This window comes from Haliotis rufescens, unplaced genomic scaffold (assembly GCF_023055435.1).
Source record: "Haliotis rufescens isolate VD_foot unplaced genomic scaffold, xgHalRufe1.0.p SCAF_5, whole genome shotgun sequence".
In the NCBI taxonomy this organism is placed as follows: Eukaryota; Metazoa; Mollusca; class Gastropoda; order Lepetellida; family Haliotidae; genus Haliotis; species Haliotis rufescens.
In genome coordinates this window covers 43,217,030-43,232,574 of record NW_025964223.1, presented here as the reverse complement: position 1 = coordinate 43,232,574, position 15,545 = coordinate 43,217,030, and the positions used below count along the sequence as shown (strand labels likewise).

The following is a 15,545-nucleotide window of genomic DNA, read 5'->3' as shown; positions in this document are numbered from 1 at the left end:
ATTCATCATACTATGCCATACGTTATACTACATACGCTATTTAGTCATGTCATCTCATGGTGCAGTAATCATTATCAGTGATCTTTCCAAGGTGGCAAACAAAGTTATGCATGGATCTAATATACTTACCAAAACAAATAAGGGAACACTGCAAACGAAAATATATGTTTTATAATGTATTTAACCGAGAAAATATTGTTTGTATCTGTAAACAGAAATAGCTGTGTCGCTCATGAAAAAACAGTTGTGTCAGGACACTCGATGAGATAATTTGAAAAACAAGCATCCTCGTTATGACGAACTCGGTTATCTGGATATAACGTCTAAAACAACGTAATATCCGTGCAGGACCTTCATCCTTCATATGGTCTTTCTGGAGCTTCCTCGTCTCAGATAACTTGACATATTATTCCGCTGGTCCCGATGACTTCGAATTAACCATACAGTAAACTACGCTTATAGCGAACTGAAAGGGGCCACTAATTTTAGTTCGTTATAACCGTAGTCCGTTTTAAAAGCATATATACAGCAGTTGGCCGGGACCAAATGATAAGTTCTTTATATCGGTCAGTTCGTTATAAGCGTGTTCGTTATAAACGTAGTTTACTGTAGTTCCGTGTACATGGATTTGTACTTACATGTGAACCCATTGTATGTTTGCTAGAACACATGTAGCTATAAAGAATGAATCGTAGTATTATCCTGTAGTCTTAGGTAAATCCTCACAGCATTATCTAAGGCTTTATGAGGTGTGGCAACAAGGTACTGTTAAACACTATTCAAATGATGTTGACACCACATGCCATAACAAACTAACTGTTGTAATATGAAAGAATCGGGTGTTTTTTTAGCCTTTTATGTGTTTTAATAAGAGTTTTGTGTTAATATAAAGCAATGTGCTGACAGGAAGGTGAGGAAAGTCGAATGTCTTTAGGGATTGATCATGGTTTTTGCCTTTGTATCATCTGCACAAGACATCTGTATAAGCCCAAGGGAAATAAACAGTGTCAAGCGTTAACTGCTTTTGTTCACCTGTTTTATATAGCCCGGTGTAGAGTGAGTGAGTGAGTGAGTGGGGTTTAACGCCGCTTTTAACAGTATTCCAGTTATATCGCGGCGTGTCAGCTTAATGTGGGAGGAAAGCCCGAAGTGATGCAGGTCTAAGACGTTTACCACTTCGGTGAAACCCACGAGCACGGGTATGGTGCTGACAAACCTAGAAACATAATCGGGGCGAACCGGGATTCGAACCCACAATCATAGATTTCTGGCGTGCCCAAGGGACGCAACTCTGCACAGCGAATCGCGGCGCCTTAGACGACTGGGCCACCCGTGCCCCCTAGCCCGGTGTAGAATTCGGGATAGCAGATATTAGTCCCCTGCAATATATACTTACAGAATAAGAATGTTCAGTGGATCGGATTGTCAGACTCCTGCACCTACAAGCTTGACTAGCCCGAGGCTAATGAACAGCATCTAACGGCATCTAACGTGTGCTCAAGGTCGCTGGCGTGGTGGATCGTATCCCTGATCATAATGTCAATCACTGGATTTTCTGGTCCAGACTCCATTCTTTACATACCGCCATCATATAGCTGGAATATTGCTGAATGCGGCGTTAAACAACAAACAAAAACAAAGCAAACGGATCCGTGCTCCTGATGTCAATTCCTCGATTGTCTGTTCCATCCGCGATTATTTACAGACCGTCGTCATATGGAATAATACCAAGTGCGGCGTTAAACAACGATTTAAACAAACAATTACCACGTGTTGTGTTTTACACTTAAACTATCTGCAGAGTTAATGTTTGTTTGTTTGTTTGTTTGTTTGTTTTTTGCTTAACGCGGCACTCAGCAATATTACAGCTATATGACGGTAGTCTGTAAAATATCGAGTCTGGACCAGAAAATCCAGTGATTGAAATCATGAGCATCGATTCACGCAATATGAATCGATGACATCAACCAAGTCAGCGGGCCTGACCACCCGATCCCGTTAGTCGCCTCTTACAACAAGCATAGTCGCCTTTTATGGCAAGCATAGGTTGCTGAAGACCTATTCTACCCCGGATCTTCACGGGTCGCAGAGTTAATAGCTCAAATTGGATAGTTGTACAACTGCAGGTCAAAGCGCGATTTTTGTTTAAATCAAAGGACAGTGTATACGCGCCGTTTTTGCCAACATGATTCACTGACTGATCAGTTCGCACAACTGCAAAGAAATAACAGAGTTGCAGTTAACGCTTTTTGTCTGGTATCATGTTTGTATGCTTCTCATGTGAACATATGTCACACTCAAAAAAAACATCTTCCTGGTCATCATATCAGTTTGCCAACGTTTCGACATCGGACAGTCGGCTTCCTGCAGCCACAACTGTTTGTTTGTCGTTTGACGCCGCACTACGCAGTATACGCTATCACAATATAGAAGGCGACTAACGGGATCGGGTGGTCAGGCTCGCTGACTTGGTTGAGGCATGTCATCGTATCCCAATTGCGTGGATCGATGCTCATGACATCAATCACTGGATTGTCTGGTCCAGACTCGATTATTTACAGACCACCGTCATATATCTGGAATATTGAGCGCGGCGTTAAACAACAAACCAACCAACCAATATATTCTGTAAATATAAGTTCTGTAAATAATCTGGACCAGATAATTCATTTGATTGGCGTCATTAGAATCGACGTACGCAATTATTCTGATACGATGACATGCATGAAGCAGGTCGGCTATCTTGACCACCGAATCCCTTTCGCCAAGGTGAGTTGATTAAGAGCAAGGTGCCGGGTGACCTTTTTTAGACAAATTTTCTTTTCAGTATAGTGATGTTTACCCAAGTATCAATCCATCCCTTCATCTTGTTGAAACACAGCTCATCCTGTCACGCAACCAATCTACATTATTTTTTACTGGTTGTTGTTTAACGCCACACTCAGCGCAGTATTCAAGCTACATGGTGTTGGTCTGTAGATCAATCTGGACCAGACAAACCAGTGATTTATATCATAGTGAGTGAGTATGGTTTTACGCCGCTTTTAGCAATATTCCAGCAATAATATAGCAACATTCCAAGCCATCGGTGTACGATGACATGCAATCACCGAAGTCACGGAGCCTGACCCCCGATCCAATAAGTACCCATCAAGGCCTATTCTGACCCAGAATCCAATGAAGGCCTATTCTGACCCAGAATCCATTGAAGGCCTATTCTGCAGAGAATCCCATCAAGGCCTATTCTGACCCAGAGTCCTATCAAAGCCTATTCTTACTCTGAATCCCATCAAGACCTACTTTGACCCAGAATCCAAACAATGCCTATTCTGACTCAGAATCCCATCAAGGCCCATTCTGACTCAGAATCCCATCAAGGCCGATCCAATAAGTACGCCGAGCATAGGTTGCCGGGGAACAATTCAAACTCCTCGTGGTGTCCCGATCTTGTTAACCCTGAGACAAGCACGAGGTACGGGAACCAAAACCAGCTACAGTTACATATACAATTTCACTTCAACAACATACAACATATCAAATTTTAAATGCTGTTGACAAACGTTTAACCCATCCCGTTTATCTTCTATCCACATTCATAGTTTTATGAAAAGGTCGGCATATTGCAGGTAAAACATGTCGAATACATATGTATCCATATCACGCCATGTGCCCATGTAGTTATCAGCCATAGTGTACCCATCTGTGTGTGTTATGAGATGGGGAATTATGTTTAACGCCGCTATTAGCACTATTCCAGCTAATTGCGGCCTGTAAGCACCAAGCCAGGACCAGGCAGTGCAGTTATTGAAAGCACGGAACACCGGTCCACATCATCACGGTATCAGTAAGTGCATTAAGCAAGTCACCCGATCCTTAATAGTCGGTTCTCACAAGCATGGGGCGCTGAAGACCTTTTCTGACTGTGAATCCCATCGAGGCCTATTCTGATCCAGAATCCCACCAAGGCCTATTCTGACCGAGAACCCCACCAAGGCCTATTCTCACCCAGAATCCCATCAAGGCCTATTCTGACCCTGAATCCAATGAAGGCCTATTCTGACAGAGAATCCCATCAGGCATATTCTGACTCAGAATCCCATCAAGGCCTATACTGACCCAGAATCCCATCAAATCCTATTCTGACCCAGAATCCCATCAAGGCCTATTCTGACCCAGAATCCAATGGAGGCCTATTCTGACCCAGAACCCCACGAAGGCCTATTCTGACTCAGAATACCACCAAAGCCTATTCTGACCCTGAATCCAATGAAGGCCTATTCTGACAGAGAATCCCATCAAGGCCTATTCTGACCCTGAATCCAATGGAGGCCTATTCTGACCTAGAATCCAACCAATGCCTATTCTGACTCAGAATCCGATCAGGCATATTCTGACTCAGAATCCCATCAAGGCCTATTCTGACCCAGAATCCCATCAAAGCCTATTCTGACCCAGAATCCCATCAAGGCCTATTCTTACTCTTAATCCCATCAAGACCTCTTTTGACCCAGAATCCAAACAATGCCTATTCTGACTCAGAATCCCATCAAGGTATATTCTGACCAAAAACCCCATCAAGGCCTCTTCTGACTCTGAATCCAATCAAGGCCTATTCTTACTCAGAACCCCATCCCGATCTAGATCCCAACAAGATACCGCCATGAATCGACTGCTTTAGTTACAAGCGACCACGACATGCCCGCAACAGGCTACAGAACGCCATGACACAAAGAGGTCAACATACATCATCCTGGTCGTGAAGAATTTGATATGCTGTGTTAGAATGAGGTTACAATGTTAATTAATAGAGCTGTTCCGGCAAGTGAGGCTATATCACTGACTGCATCATCGTCTTCCTGGTTTCATTCTGGGACTTCTAAAAGTGACGTCAAACTCCCTTCACTGCAGTTTCCGTCAGATAGCTGACTGAACGGGAGCAGGATTTCAGGCTTGAGTGTGACATACCACATTTACTTGCTGTCTTCGAAGATAATATGTAAGCAAAATTCCTTTTCGTTTCCATCATATCATTTTAATATTGTAAAATGTTCTAGGATTGATTTCTATTGCCATGTTCTGGTGAATCTGTCCGTTGATATAGATTTGTGCGCAATTTCCCGCGGGGAATCCGGGTTAGGAAACATCTCCAGCCACCCATGCCTGACGTACGAGGCGACTAAATGAATTGGGTGGACACGCTCGATGATTTAGGTGATTGCGCACGTGTCATCGTACCCCGACGGCATGGATCGGTGCTCATGCTATCAATCACTGGTTTATGTGGTCAAAACTCGATTTTTTACAGGTCTCATAATTGAAATAATCCTGAATGCAGCGTTAAAGAACAAAATGTATCCCCATTGTAATCAGCATTGTAATTATAGACGAGTACGGCCTCCGCCGTTTTGCTTTTTCCCGAGGTAAGGGAGTTAACTGACCATAAAGTCCAGTTTTCACCCTTGCCTAACTAGGCTGGAATCATGGAGTAACATTTTGCCTGGACTAATGTGTCTATGCTAAACGAAAGCGACATCCGGTTTCTAAATTTCCGTGCAGATTTCGGTCTATTGCAGGATTTCAAAAGAATGTGTAAGCCAATTCGGCATCAACAGAGTCTTTTCATGTTTTTAGTCAAGGTGCACACGTGATTTTATGCACCTCGCGAAATAAGACCCGTTTTATTACAATATGGATTTTGATTATCGATCAGGTAGTCTTCACTGGGCGCCGCCATTTTGTTTTTGAGAGGTGGAATCAGATTGGGCAAAGGAAGGACATAACTCGCAAGAGAGAGAGAGAGAGAGAGAGAGAGAGAGAAGAGAGAGAGAGAGCTTATACCTGAGTGTGTGTGTTTTTTAACAACAAACAACAGACACACATATCGTGATTTGCACACCTGGCACATCCACCCTCGATGTACTTCTGGAAAGTCTCTGTATTCGACCAACTGCTTCACATTTGTTACCTGAGCCATTCTTAACGCAGGTTAGAACACTGACAGTGTGGCCCAATGTGACCCGTTGGCGCTTCTGGCCTAATGTGACCCGTTGGCGCTGATGGCCCAAGGCGAACTGGTGGCTATGACGACCCAATATGGACCGAGGGCACTAGCTACCCACGGTTAATTAGTGGCTCTAGCTACCCACGGTTAATTAGTGGCTCTAGCTGCTAAAGGAGAACTGTCAATCTGTCTGACCAAGGTGAAACATAGGCTCTGGGTCCCCATGGTGGAGCGGTGGCTGTGGCGTCCGGATTTGAACGGGTGGCTCTGACCGTCCATCGTAAACCGTAAGCTCTGGGTTCCCATAGTGGAAAGGTGGCACTGACGGCCTAAGGTGAACAGGTGGCTCCGACCGTCCATCGTGAATCGTAGGCTCTGGGTTCCCATTGTGGAGCGGTAGCTCTGACTGACCTTGTGAGCCGTAAACACAAGCTTCCGAAAGTAAACTGGTGGCTCTGGTGGCTTAAGGTGAAAGGTGGCTCTGACCGTCCATGGTGAACCGTAGGCTCTGGTTTCCTATTGTGGAGCGGTAGCTCTGACTGACCTTGTGAGCCGTAAACACAAGCTGCCAAAGGTAAACTGGTGGCTCTGACGACCTAAGGTGAACAGGTGGCTCCGACCGTCCATCATGAACCGTAGGCTCTGGGTTCCCATGGTAGAGCGGTAGCTCTGACTAACCATGTGAGCCATAAACACAAGCTGTCGATGGTAAACTGGTGGCTCTGACGGCTTAAAGTGAATAGGTGGCTCTGACCGTCCATGGTGAACAATGGGATCTGGGTTCCCATGGTAGAGCGGTAGCTCTGACTGACCATGTGAGCCGTAAACACAAGCTGCCGAAGGTAAACCGGTGGCTCTGACCGTCAATCGTGAACCGTAGGCGCTGGGTCCCGGTGGTAGGGCGGTAGCTCTGACGGACCTTGTGAGCCGTAAACACAAGCTGCCGAAGGTAAACCGGTGGCTCTGACCGTCAATCGTGAACCGTAGGCGCTGGGTCCCGGTGGTAGAGCGGTAGCTCTGACTGACCTTGTGAGCCGTAAACACAAGCTGCCGAAGGTAAACCGGTGGCTCTGACCGTCAATCGTGAACCGTAGGCGCTGGGTCCCGGTGGTAGAGCGGTAGCTCTGACGGACCTTGTGAGCCGTAAACACAAGCTGCCGAAAGCAAACCGGTGGCTCTGACGGCCTAAGGTGAACAGGTGGCTCTGACAGTCTCTAGTTACGAGCGTCCGCCAAGATCGTTGGATTTGAACCAAACATCTCCGAAATCGGTTCCAGCTTGCAACACTCACTGCAATAACCATCCCTGGCCTCTGTTGAGTATCGGCACAGACTGTGCGTCGCCGTCCTAGACGTTACGGGATTGTTGCGAAGAGACGTGTTAATTGACAATTCGGTTCTTGCATTCTTCCCTTGTCATAACATCATTTCTGTCCTACACACATGTAATTAAATGTGTAAATTTGTTTTACTGGCCCACTGTCAGTTTAAAAATATGAATTATTTCAGAAGTGTTCGTCTACTTTGATCAGGTTCTTGTTTTATATCGTGAAACAGGAACTTTTGTTGTTGAGTATACATAGCTCAACCGCATTATAGTATGAGGATGTATAACTATGGAAAACAGAACAGCCTGATTTAGTCGTGTTTACATATTAGCTTACACCTGGGACAAACTTGTAACTTCTATATTTCCAAAATCCCACATACATGATGTTCAATAAGACGAACGAGAGAGAGAGAGAGAGAGAGAGAGAGAGAGAGAGAGAGAGAGAGAGAGAGAGAGAGAGAGAGAGAGAGAGAGATCGTCAATAAATGGATTAAAATGCAATATAAAATCTTTAAAAAATAACAATACATTTATGTTCTGACGATATTTCATTTGTTCGCCATTGGCATATCTCCGTTAGGTACGATAATTACCATCTTTCTTACAATCTGGGTCCCACATTGACCATGGTGTGATTTGTTTTACCCATCTTCCATTGAGGCATCTCCAATAATGGGATTTAGTGTGTACATATATAGTACCTTAGCAATGTGTACTTCAGAACTTTGAAGCATTATGTGAAATTTCGTGTGAGTGCCAGCATTCGCGATACACACTTCAAAAAAAGAAACGCACATGTAAATTTTTAGTAAATTCATTGTACCTATTCAAGTCGATATATTTAACTTAATATCATAGATACAAATATGAAATTTTGGAGCTCGACGGTCACATGTTGTCGTTGTACAAAGGCATTGAAAACTGTTCATTGTCATGTCACATAAGGCCACAAGGTTGCGCTGAACTCAGTATCTCGTGTGGTCGCCTCGGGCAGTAATCACGGATCTGCATCTTCTCGGCACTGACTGGATAAGTGTACGACTTCTGCGTCATTCTGCTTGTAACGCGTTGGCCAGTTGTGGGAGGGTATGCGGCGTGTTCTGACGTTGACGTCGATCGAGTTCATCCCGGAGGTGCTGGATTGGGTTCAGATCTGGAGAACAGCTCCATCTGGTCAATGATTGGAAGAAGGTGAGGTTGAAGAATTTGATTCTCGTGGCAATGGGCGTCAAATTTCTCTGATCCAAAAGCAAGTCAGTTCTCGTGTGGTAAGATATCCCCCCCCCCCCCCCCCCCCCCCCCCCACACACACACACACACTCCATGACACTACCGCCCCGACACAATGTGGGGCAAAAACGCTAATTTCGACGAAACACTCGTCTCCAGTTTCTCAAATTCCAAGGCTGTAAGGTATGGCACCAACGCACGCGTCGCTGTCGATGGATCTGTACGATAACTTGTCTTCTGGGTCGAAAATGGTTCCTGACAGTCTGGTCCGATATCCTCCTCAAACCAGGGACGCGTCCCACAGCCTATGTAGCTGTGGCATTGCAATGTCGTAGGTGGAACAGTCGATGTAGAGACCCTGTGCAGGGGCGGCAACTCTTGTTCGGCCGGTTCTCCGACGGTCTGCAGTGGAATTAAACTGTGTGTATCGGTCCAAAAGCGGCAAATGGTGCTGTGGTGGACGTTGAAGTGGCGTGCAACAGAAGACTGCGATTCCCCACTTTGGATACGTCCCATGGCGATGTTCGGATCGGCAGCGCTGAGTCTCGGCATTTTCGAACTTGAAAAATGTTGACAATCGAATGACAAATTATTGGCTTATGCTTGCCTTTTTTTGCCACTACCGAGAGTTACGAATGGTTTGGTCCATGACATTTCTGAACAAGTGTGGAAACAATACCGTTTAAGACATTGCAAATGCCAAATGCCAAATGCCAAATGCCAATGAAAGCTAGCTCATAATATCAACCACTAGTTTATATGTATTATTTTGTTTTTTACATGTACCTTGATAAACTCTGAATGGTGTTGGCTGTGGGACCGACATTCACTCACTGACTTGTATTTATTTCCAGGTTAGCTTGACATGTGTTTCCTTCACATGTACCTGGTGGCCGCCGCTGTGTGTTTTATTGGATCAGTTCACTCGTCTCGTAAGTTGTTTTACCTTAAACTTATATTTCCTCTTACCCACATTGGTATTCTGAGAGAGATTTGGTCTCTTTCAACTGATTCTTACAGTTTGAGGCGAGATGGCTCGGGATGCCAGGATCGGGCGATTTAATTGATTGAGTGAGTGTCTTTGAACCCCGACTTATAATCACACAAATATCTATTTTTAAGGTTTTGTCTGAATTTGACTACCATGCACTTTGTTTTTGAATAAAATACGTCAACGCCAGAGAATAATATTTCTCCATCATATGCCGATACTGATTCCATTTGGCGTAAGAGGTAAATACTCAGATTATCAGATGTTCGTAAAAGTGCCACAATGTCCTGCTCTATCGGTAGAACCCATAAAAATGTATGTAGTTGTTTGTTGCCTAATGCCGCAACTCGTAATACACCTGCCACACGATTATAATAAGCCCTTCACATCGGAGCACTCTTTACCAGAATGAGGCACGGGTGGCCCAGACGTCTAAGGCACCGCGATTCGCTGTGCAGAGTTGCGTCCCTTGGACACGCCAGTACCCTGTGGTTGTGGGTTCGAATCCCGGTTCGCCCCGATTATGTTTCTAGGTTTGTCAGCACCATACCCGTGCTCGTGGGTTTCACCGAAGTGGTAAACGTCTGAGACCTGCATCACTTCGGGCTTTCCTCCCACATTAAGCTGACACGCCGCAATATAACTGGAATACTGTTAAAAGCGGCGTTAACCCAACTCGCTCACTATGCTAGAAGGGCACCTCTGATGTCAAGCACTGGGGCGGAGTTTGGACTGTAGACCTTAAGGAAGGTCACTCTAATTTACGACATGCCAATGTACATGTAGTGTCTCACTGGGCCAGACTGCCTCCGTGGTCTAGTGGTAGAGCGTCCGCCCGGAGAGCGGAAGGTCCGGGGTTCGATCCCCGACCGCGTCATCCCAAAAGACGTTAAAAGTTACTTGTTGTTACCCTGTCTGGCGCTCGGCATGAAAGGGTTAAAAACAAGGACTGGTCGGCTCGACGTCAGTATACTGTGTCTGAGTGGAGTATTCATGTTAAACTGCGGCATGGTATCTCAGTGAGCTAGCACTATAAATCGGCATCAGTCCGGACTAGTACAAGCAGCCACACAAACACACACACGTACATGCACGTCGCTTTATAAGTGCAACAATCTTGGACGCGACGTTAAACCCAATTTCACCTCACCTCACCTCTCACTGGGCCACCAACACACTAAACATTTTATGAGCGCCCCATTTTGGACACTTTCTTTAATATGTTAAATGAATATAAAATACATGTTTCTATGATACATGCAATAATTTGCAAAACTGTATGTATGTACCGATCCAGTCAACTGACTCTAGCAAGTGTATCTGCTTTTATATTGTTTTTGGCCCTGCTATGTTTGATCTTGAGGAAAAAAAATCTTGCAAAGACAAACACAACGGGTTACCTAATCTTTCTCTGAATTGTTTGTTTAATTCTGTGAAGAAAAGCTAGCGGATCAGTGACTACTTCAATTAAAAAAACACCCCACCTTGCACCACTGAAAGGATTGTGGCAGTCAATTTCTCTTTTTTCAACAGTCTGATTTTTTTTCAAAGAATTGTCCGGAGCAATTTATATTTGTGGATAGAATCCAACTTTAACCTTGATAGAATATGTGACTTAAGAACACAACATGTGCCTGTGCAGATTCACACAATATTTACAGCACATTTTGCCTATGCTTGGCTGGCAAAGAAACAATAGATCCTCTTTAAATGATTGCCCTGTTCCACAGAAAGTCAGAGAAAGTTAATGTAAGTCTGTGTACATTCGAAGACCGAAGTGACATCATTGATAAGGCGCACTTTGTAAGCCAAATAACCCAAATGACAAATACTTTATACTGATAAAGTTCATCTGGTGTTGCAATAGCAGAAATCTTCTTTGCACGCTCATTAAGTGGAATCCGATAATGTCCCTTCAAAAGGTCAATTCTATCCACAAACTTTGCCCAACCAATTTTGTCAATACTGTCATAAATCAATGCCGTAGCCAGCCGGGGGGCAGGGAGGGCAGTCCCCCCCCCCCCCCCCCCCCCCCCCACACACACACACACACCCTTACCCTACATTTTTTTTATATAGAAAACAGTTTTATTTGAATCAAGTTCTCCCCCGGTACACAACATGGATAGGTGTTGTCAAGGTTCGGTGCCAGGAAGCACCGTGACTGCCACGTGGTTCTATGATATCGTTCTTCAACACGTGCATGACTTCTTTTTGAAGATGCTCCAACTTGGTTTATATTGTTTGATAGGCATTACTTAGAACTTGGCGGATGACAAGGTAGACACACTTTTATGGATAACAACTTCTGTAATACTGTAATACGATATAGATCCTTATACCGTCATCAAGCAAGACTGAATGAGAGAGAGAGATTTTAGTGATTTTACGACCGCTTCAGACGTAGGCTATTTCGCAGTCGGGGCCAGACGGGTTAAAAAATAAAATGAATAGTTGGGAATAACGAGTAATCGGCTTCCTCAAAAAAATTTAAATAAGGGGGTAAAGGTAGAAAAGAAAATAGTAAAGGGGGTTGAATGGGATAAGAGAGCTTAGTGGAAGGTGAGAACTGCAAGGAAACCTAGTGTAAGATAAGGGTAATGAGGGGATGGCACTACTAATAAAATTTAGATCAGTTAGGCTGATGTATATTTAGGAAATAAGTCGTAGTTTATTAAAAAGGAAAAGGGAATAACAGGGAAACCTACTCTAGTTAACGTTGGGCTTATGCGGGGAGGGGGGAGGGAGGCGCGTGGCGGGGTCGAATGGACGCTGTCTGCTGGTTAAATGAATATTCTATTTGGTAGGCTGGATATGGACGAATTTTTCGCGCGGACGTCGGAGAAGACAATCCGCGCTTGGAATTTCGATCCCGATCCTAAAGTGAAAGTTGCAGTTTTAATGGTTAGAGCTTTTGGCTGGTAATTTGTTGGGACTGATCTAAAGTTTGTTGATAAGGTTTGTTGTTTTTAGGAACTTGCCTAGATACTAGTACTTTGATATGTCGTTGGAGGGTTGCAGTAGTAGTGTTGTGTTGTTTTTGTATTGTGGGGGAAGGGAGTTGTATAATTCCGTCTGTTGTTGTTTGTATTGTGGGCAGTGGTTGAGTATGTGGTCTAGATTTTCTGGGATATGACAGCGAGTGCAGTTAGGGTGTGGGTGTCTGTTTTGATTGTATAGTTTTTCGTTTAAATTAAATTGGTCACTTAGCATTCTGTTTATGATTTTAGCCGAAAGAATAGACTTAGTGAAGTTGCGGCATTTAGTGACTGGTTTAATAAAAAGAGATTTTATCCATGTGGATTTACAATTTTGAATATTTATTTGGAATTTTTGGTTTTTTAATGCTTCTTCTGATAAGTGATATATATAGTTTCGACTTTGCTGGTGGTGAAATGTATGGATGGAGAGGGTTGTGTAGTTGCTAATTTGGCTGCTGTGTCTGCAAGTTGGTTTCCATGTATGCCGGTGTGGGCAAGTACCCATATTTGTGTTATTGTTTTGTTTGTTGCTGAAACGATGATGTGTATGTCAATAATGTTGTTTATGATGTCTTGGCACGATTTTGACTTTTTGTTCTGGATTTGGGTTATGGAGCCTAAAGAATCAGATATGATTAAGAATTTGTTGTCTTTTGATAGTTTGATATGGTGATATACATATTGGATGGTTAGGAGTTCTGCTGTAGTAGTATGTGTGAAGTTTGTATAGTGGACCTTAGTGGTGATTGGTAATGGTTGGGTGATTTGGATGCCTAGTCCTGTTGTTTGATTGAGAGTGACTGAGTGAGTGGGTTTAACGCCGCTTTTAACAGTATTCAAGTTATATCGCGGCGTGTCAGCTTAATGTGGGAGGAAAGCCCGAAGTGATGCAGGTCTCGGACGTTTACCACTTCGGTGAAAACCCAGAGCACGGGTATGGTGCTGACAAACCTAGAAACATAATCGGGGCGAACCGGGATTCGAACCCACAATCATAGATTTCTAGCGTTCCCAAGGGACGCAACTCTGCACAGCGAACCGCGGCGCCTCAGACGACTGGGTCACCCGTGCCCCCTGTTTGATTGAGAGGCATCAGTATAGATGTGTGTCTGATTTGGCCAGGTTTGTTGTATATAATTGTTGGTGATTGTTGTTTTATCTGTGTTTGTGATATCGGGTTGATTTGTGAATGTTTTGTGTAAAGTTAGATCTATTTCAGGTGGGGATTTGTCATTTATGTAAATGTGTGATGGTGGGGTGTGTTTGATGTTTTCAAGTTTGTGGGTTTTGATGAGTTTATGTAGTTGAGTTAGGTAGGGAGCTAAGTTGTGATTGTTTTTGAATTTTTTTAGTGTAGCAGGTCTAAGGTTTGTGTATGAATCTGTAATTTGTTTGAAGATTGGGTTGTGTTGGGCCCCAGCCAAGTAATTGAGTATGATTTGATTGCGTCTTAGCTGTATTGATGTGGTGCCGGATATGAGTTGAAGTGTGTTGACTGAGGTACCGCTTCTGGTCCCCAGGGTTATTTTGAGGGCTTTATATTGTATGGAATTTAGTTTTTAACTAGGTTTTCTGTGATGGAGTGGAGGACCGGAGCAGCATAGTCTATTTTAGGTAAAATGAGCGTTTTGTATATATTGAGTAATGTTTGTTTGTCGGCACCCCAATCAGAGCCGATGATGGCTCTCGTTAGAATTAAGTCTGACCAAGAGCTGACCAAGGGGGGCATGTCAGTTGTTGGTCAAAGGTGATTCCCGGGAATTTTGCTTCTATTTTCAATGTAATAATTTCATTGTTAAGGGTAGGTTTGGTGTGTAATTTGGCATATGTCTGTTTTTGAATAGTAAGCCGATGGTTTATTGTGTATTAATTTTGAATCCCCACTGGGATGCACAGTATTCTAGATCTCTTAATAGGGGTTGGATTCTTTTTTGTATTTCTTTTAGTGATGTTGACGACGTCCTAAAGAAAATGTCATCAGCAAATTTTGGAGTGTTAATCTTATTTGTTATTGGTGGAAATATGTCGTCAATCATGAAGTTGAAGAGAGTTGGGGATATGATGCTTCCCTGTGGGGTGCCATTTTCTAATTGGTAAGGGTCGGATAGAGTTTGATTTGACTTTACTGTTATATTTCTGTCGGTTAGAAAAGAGTGGATGAAATTTAGAATTCTACCATCTATAACTTTATCTTTAAGTTTTTGAATAAGGCCATTATACCAGACCATGTCAAAAGCTTTACTAAAATCGATGAAAATGACCAAAGTGTATTGTTTCTGGGCAAGTGCTGTTTTTACGTCATGTTCCAAATGTAAAATATGGTCTAAAGTTTGGCGACTTGACATAAAGCCACTCTGGTCCTCGTTAAGGAGGTTTTGAGAGGTAATTTGGAATTTTAGTCTATTATTAATGATGGATTCCATGACTTTGCAGATATGGGAAGTTAGAGAGATGGGCCGATAGGAATCCGGTTCTCGGGGGAAATTTCCCTGGTTTGAGAACCGGTACCACTAGGGCTGATTTCCATGTCTGTGGTATAGTGCCGGGGATCCAAATCAGGTTAAATAGTTGTAGGAGTAAATTTAGAATTTTGATAGGGAGGTGGTTAAGTATGATGTAGCTGATTTGGTCTGGGCCTGTGGCTTGGGCTGTATTTTTGTTTTTAATTGCTGTTTGGAGTTCGTGGATGTTGATTATTTTGTTGAATGACAGATGGGTGAGGGGTGATCTTTGTGTATATGTAGGGTGATTTTTTATTTTGTTTTGCATGTTTGGGGTGTGGTTGGTGGAGCTGCTGGTTGCCGAAAAGTGAGCAGCCATGGCATTAGCCTTTTCTTTGTCTGTATTAAGATTTGGAAAAGTGGGGGCTGTAAAGGTTTTTGAGTTGCCTTTAATTGCCTTAAGTCTTTTCCATAGAATTTTACTGTTTTGTTTCCCCATTTTCAAAGTGTTAGTGAAAGTTTCCCGATGTTTTCTTTTGGCTGTTCTTATGAGTTGTTTAGTGGAGTTTCTG

General features: G+C 43.5%; 1 protein-coding gene across 2 annotated transcripts in view; it reads left to right on the top strand.

The window, feature by feature from the left end:
• Positions 1 to 4,876: 4,876 nt before the first annotated feature.
• Positions 4,877 to 15,545, top strand: part of LOC124140035 (adhesion G protein-coupled receptor B1-like) — a 57,738-nt gene continuing 47,069 nt past the window's right edge. For both annotated transcript variants that reach the window (XM_048383936.1, XM_046507375.2), the window contains exons 1-2: positions 4,877 to 4,996; positions 9,415 to 9,492. In XM_048383936.1, coding sequence (XP_048239893.1) covers positions 9,426 to 9,492 — 67 coding nt within the window. In that variant the 5' untranslated portion in view covers positions 4,877 to 4,996; positions 9,415 to 9,425. The remainder of the gene's footprint in view (positions 4,997 to 9,414; positions 9,493 to 15,545) is intronic.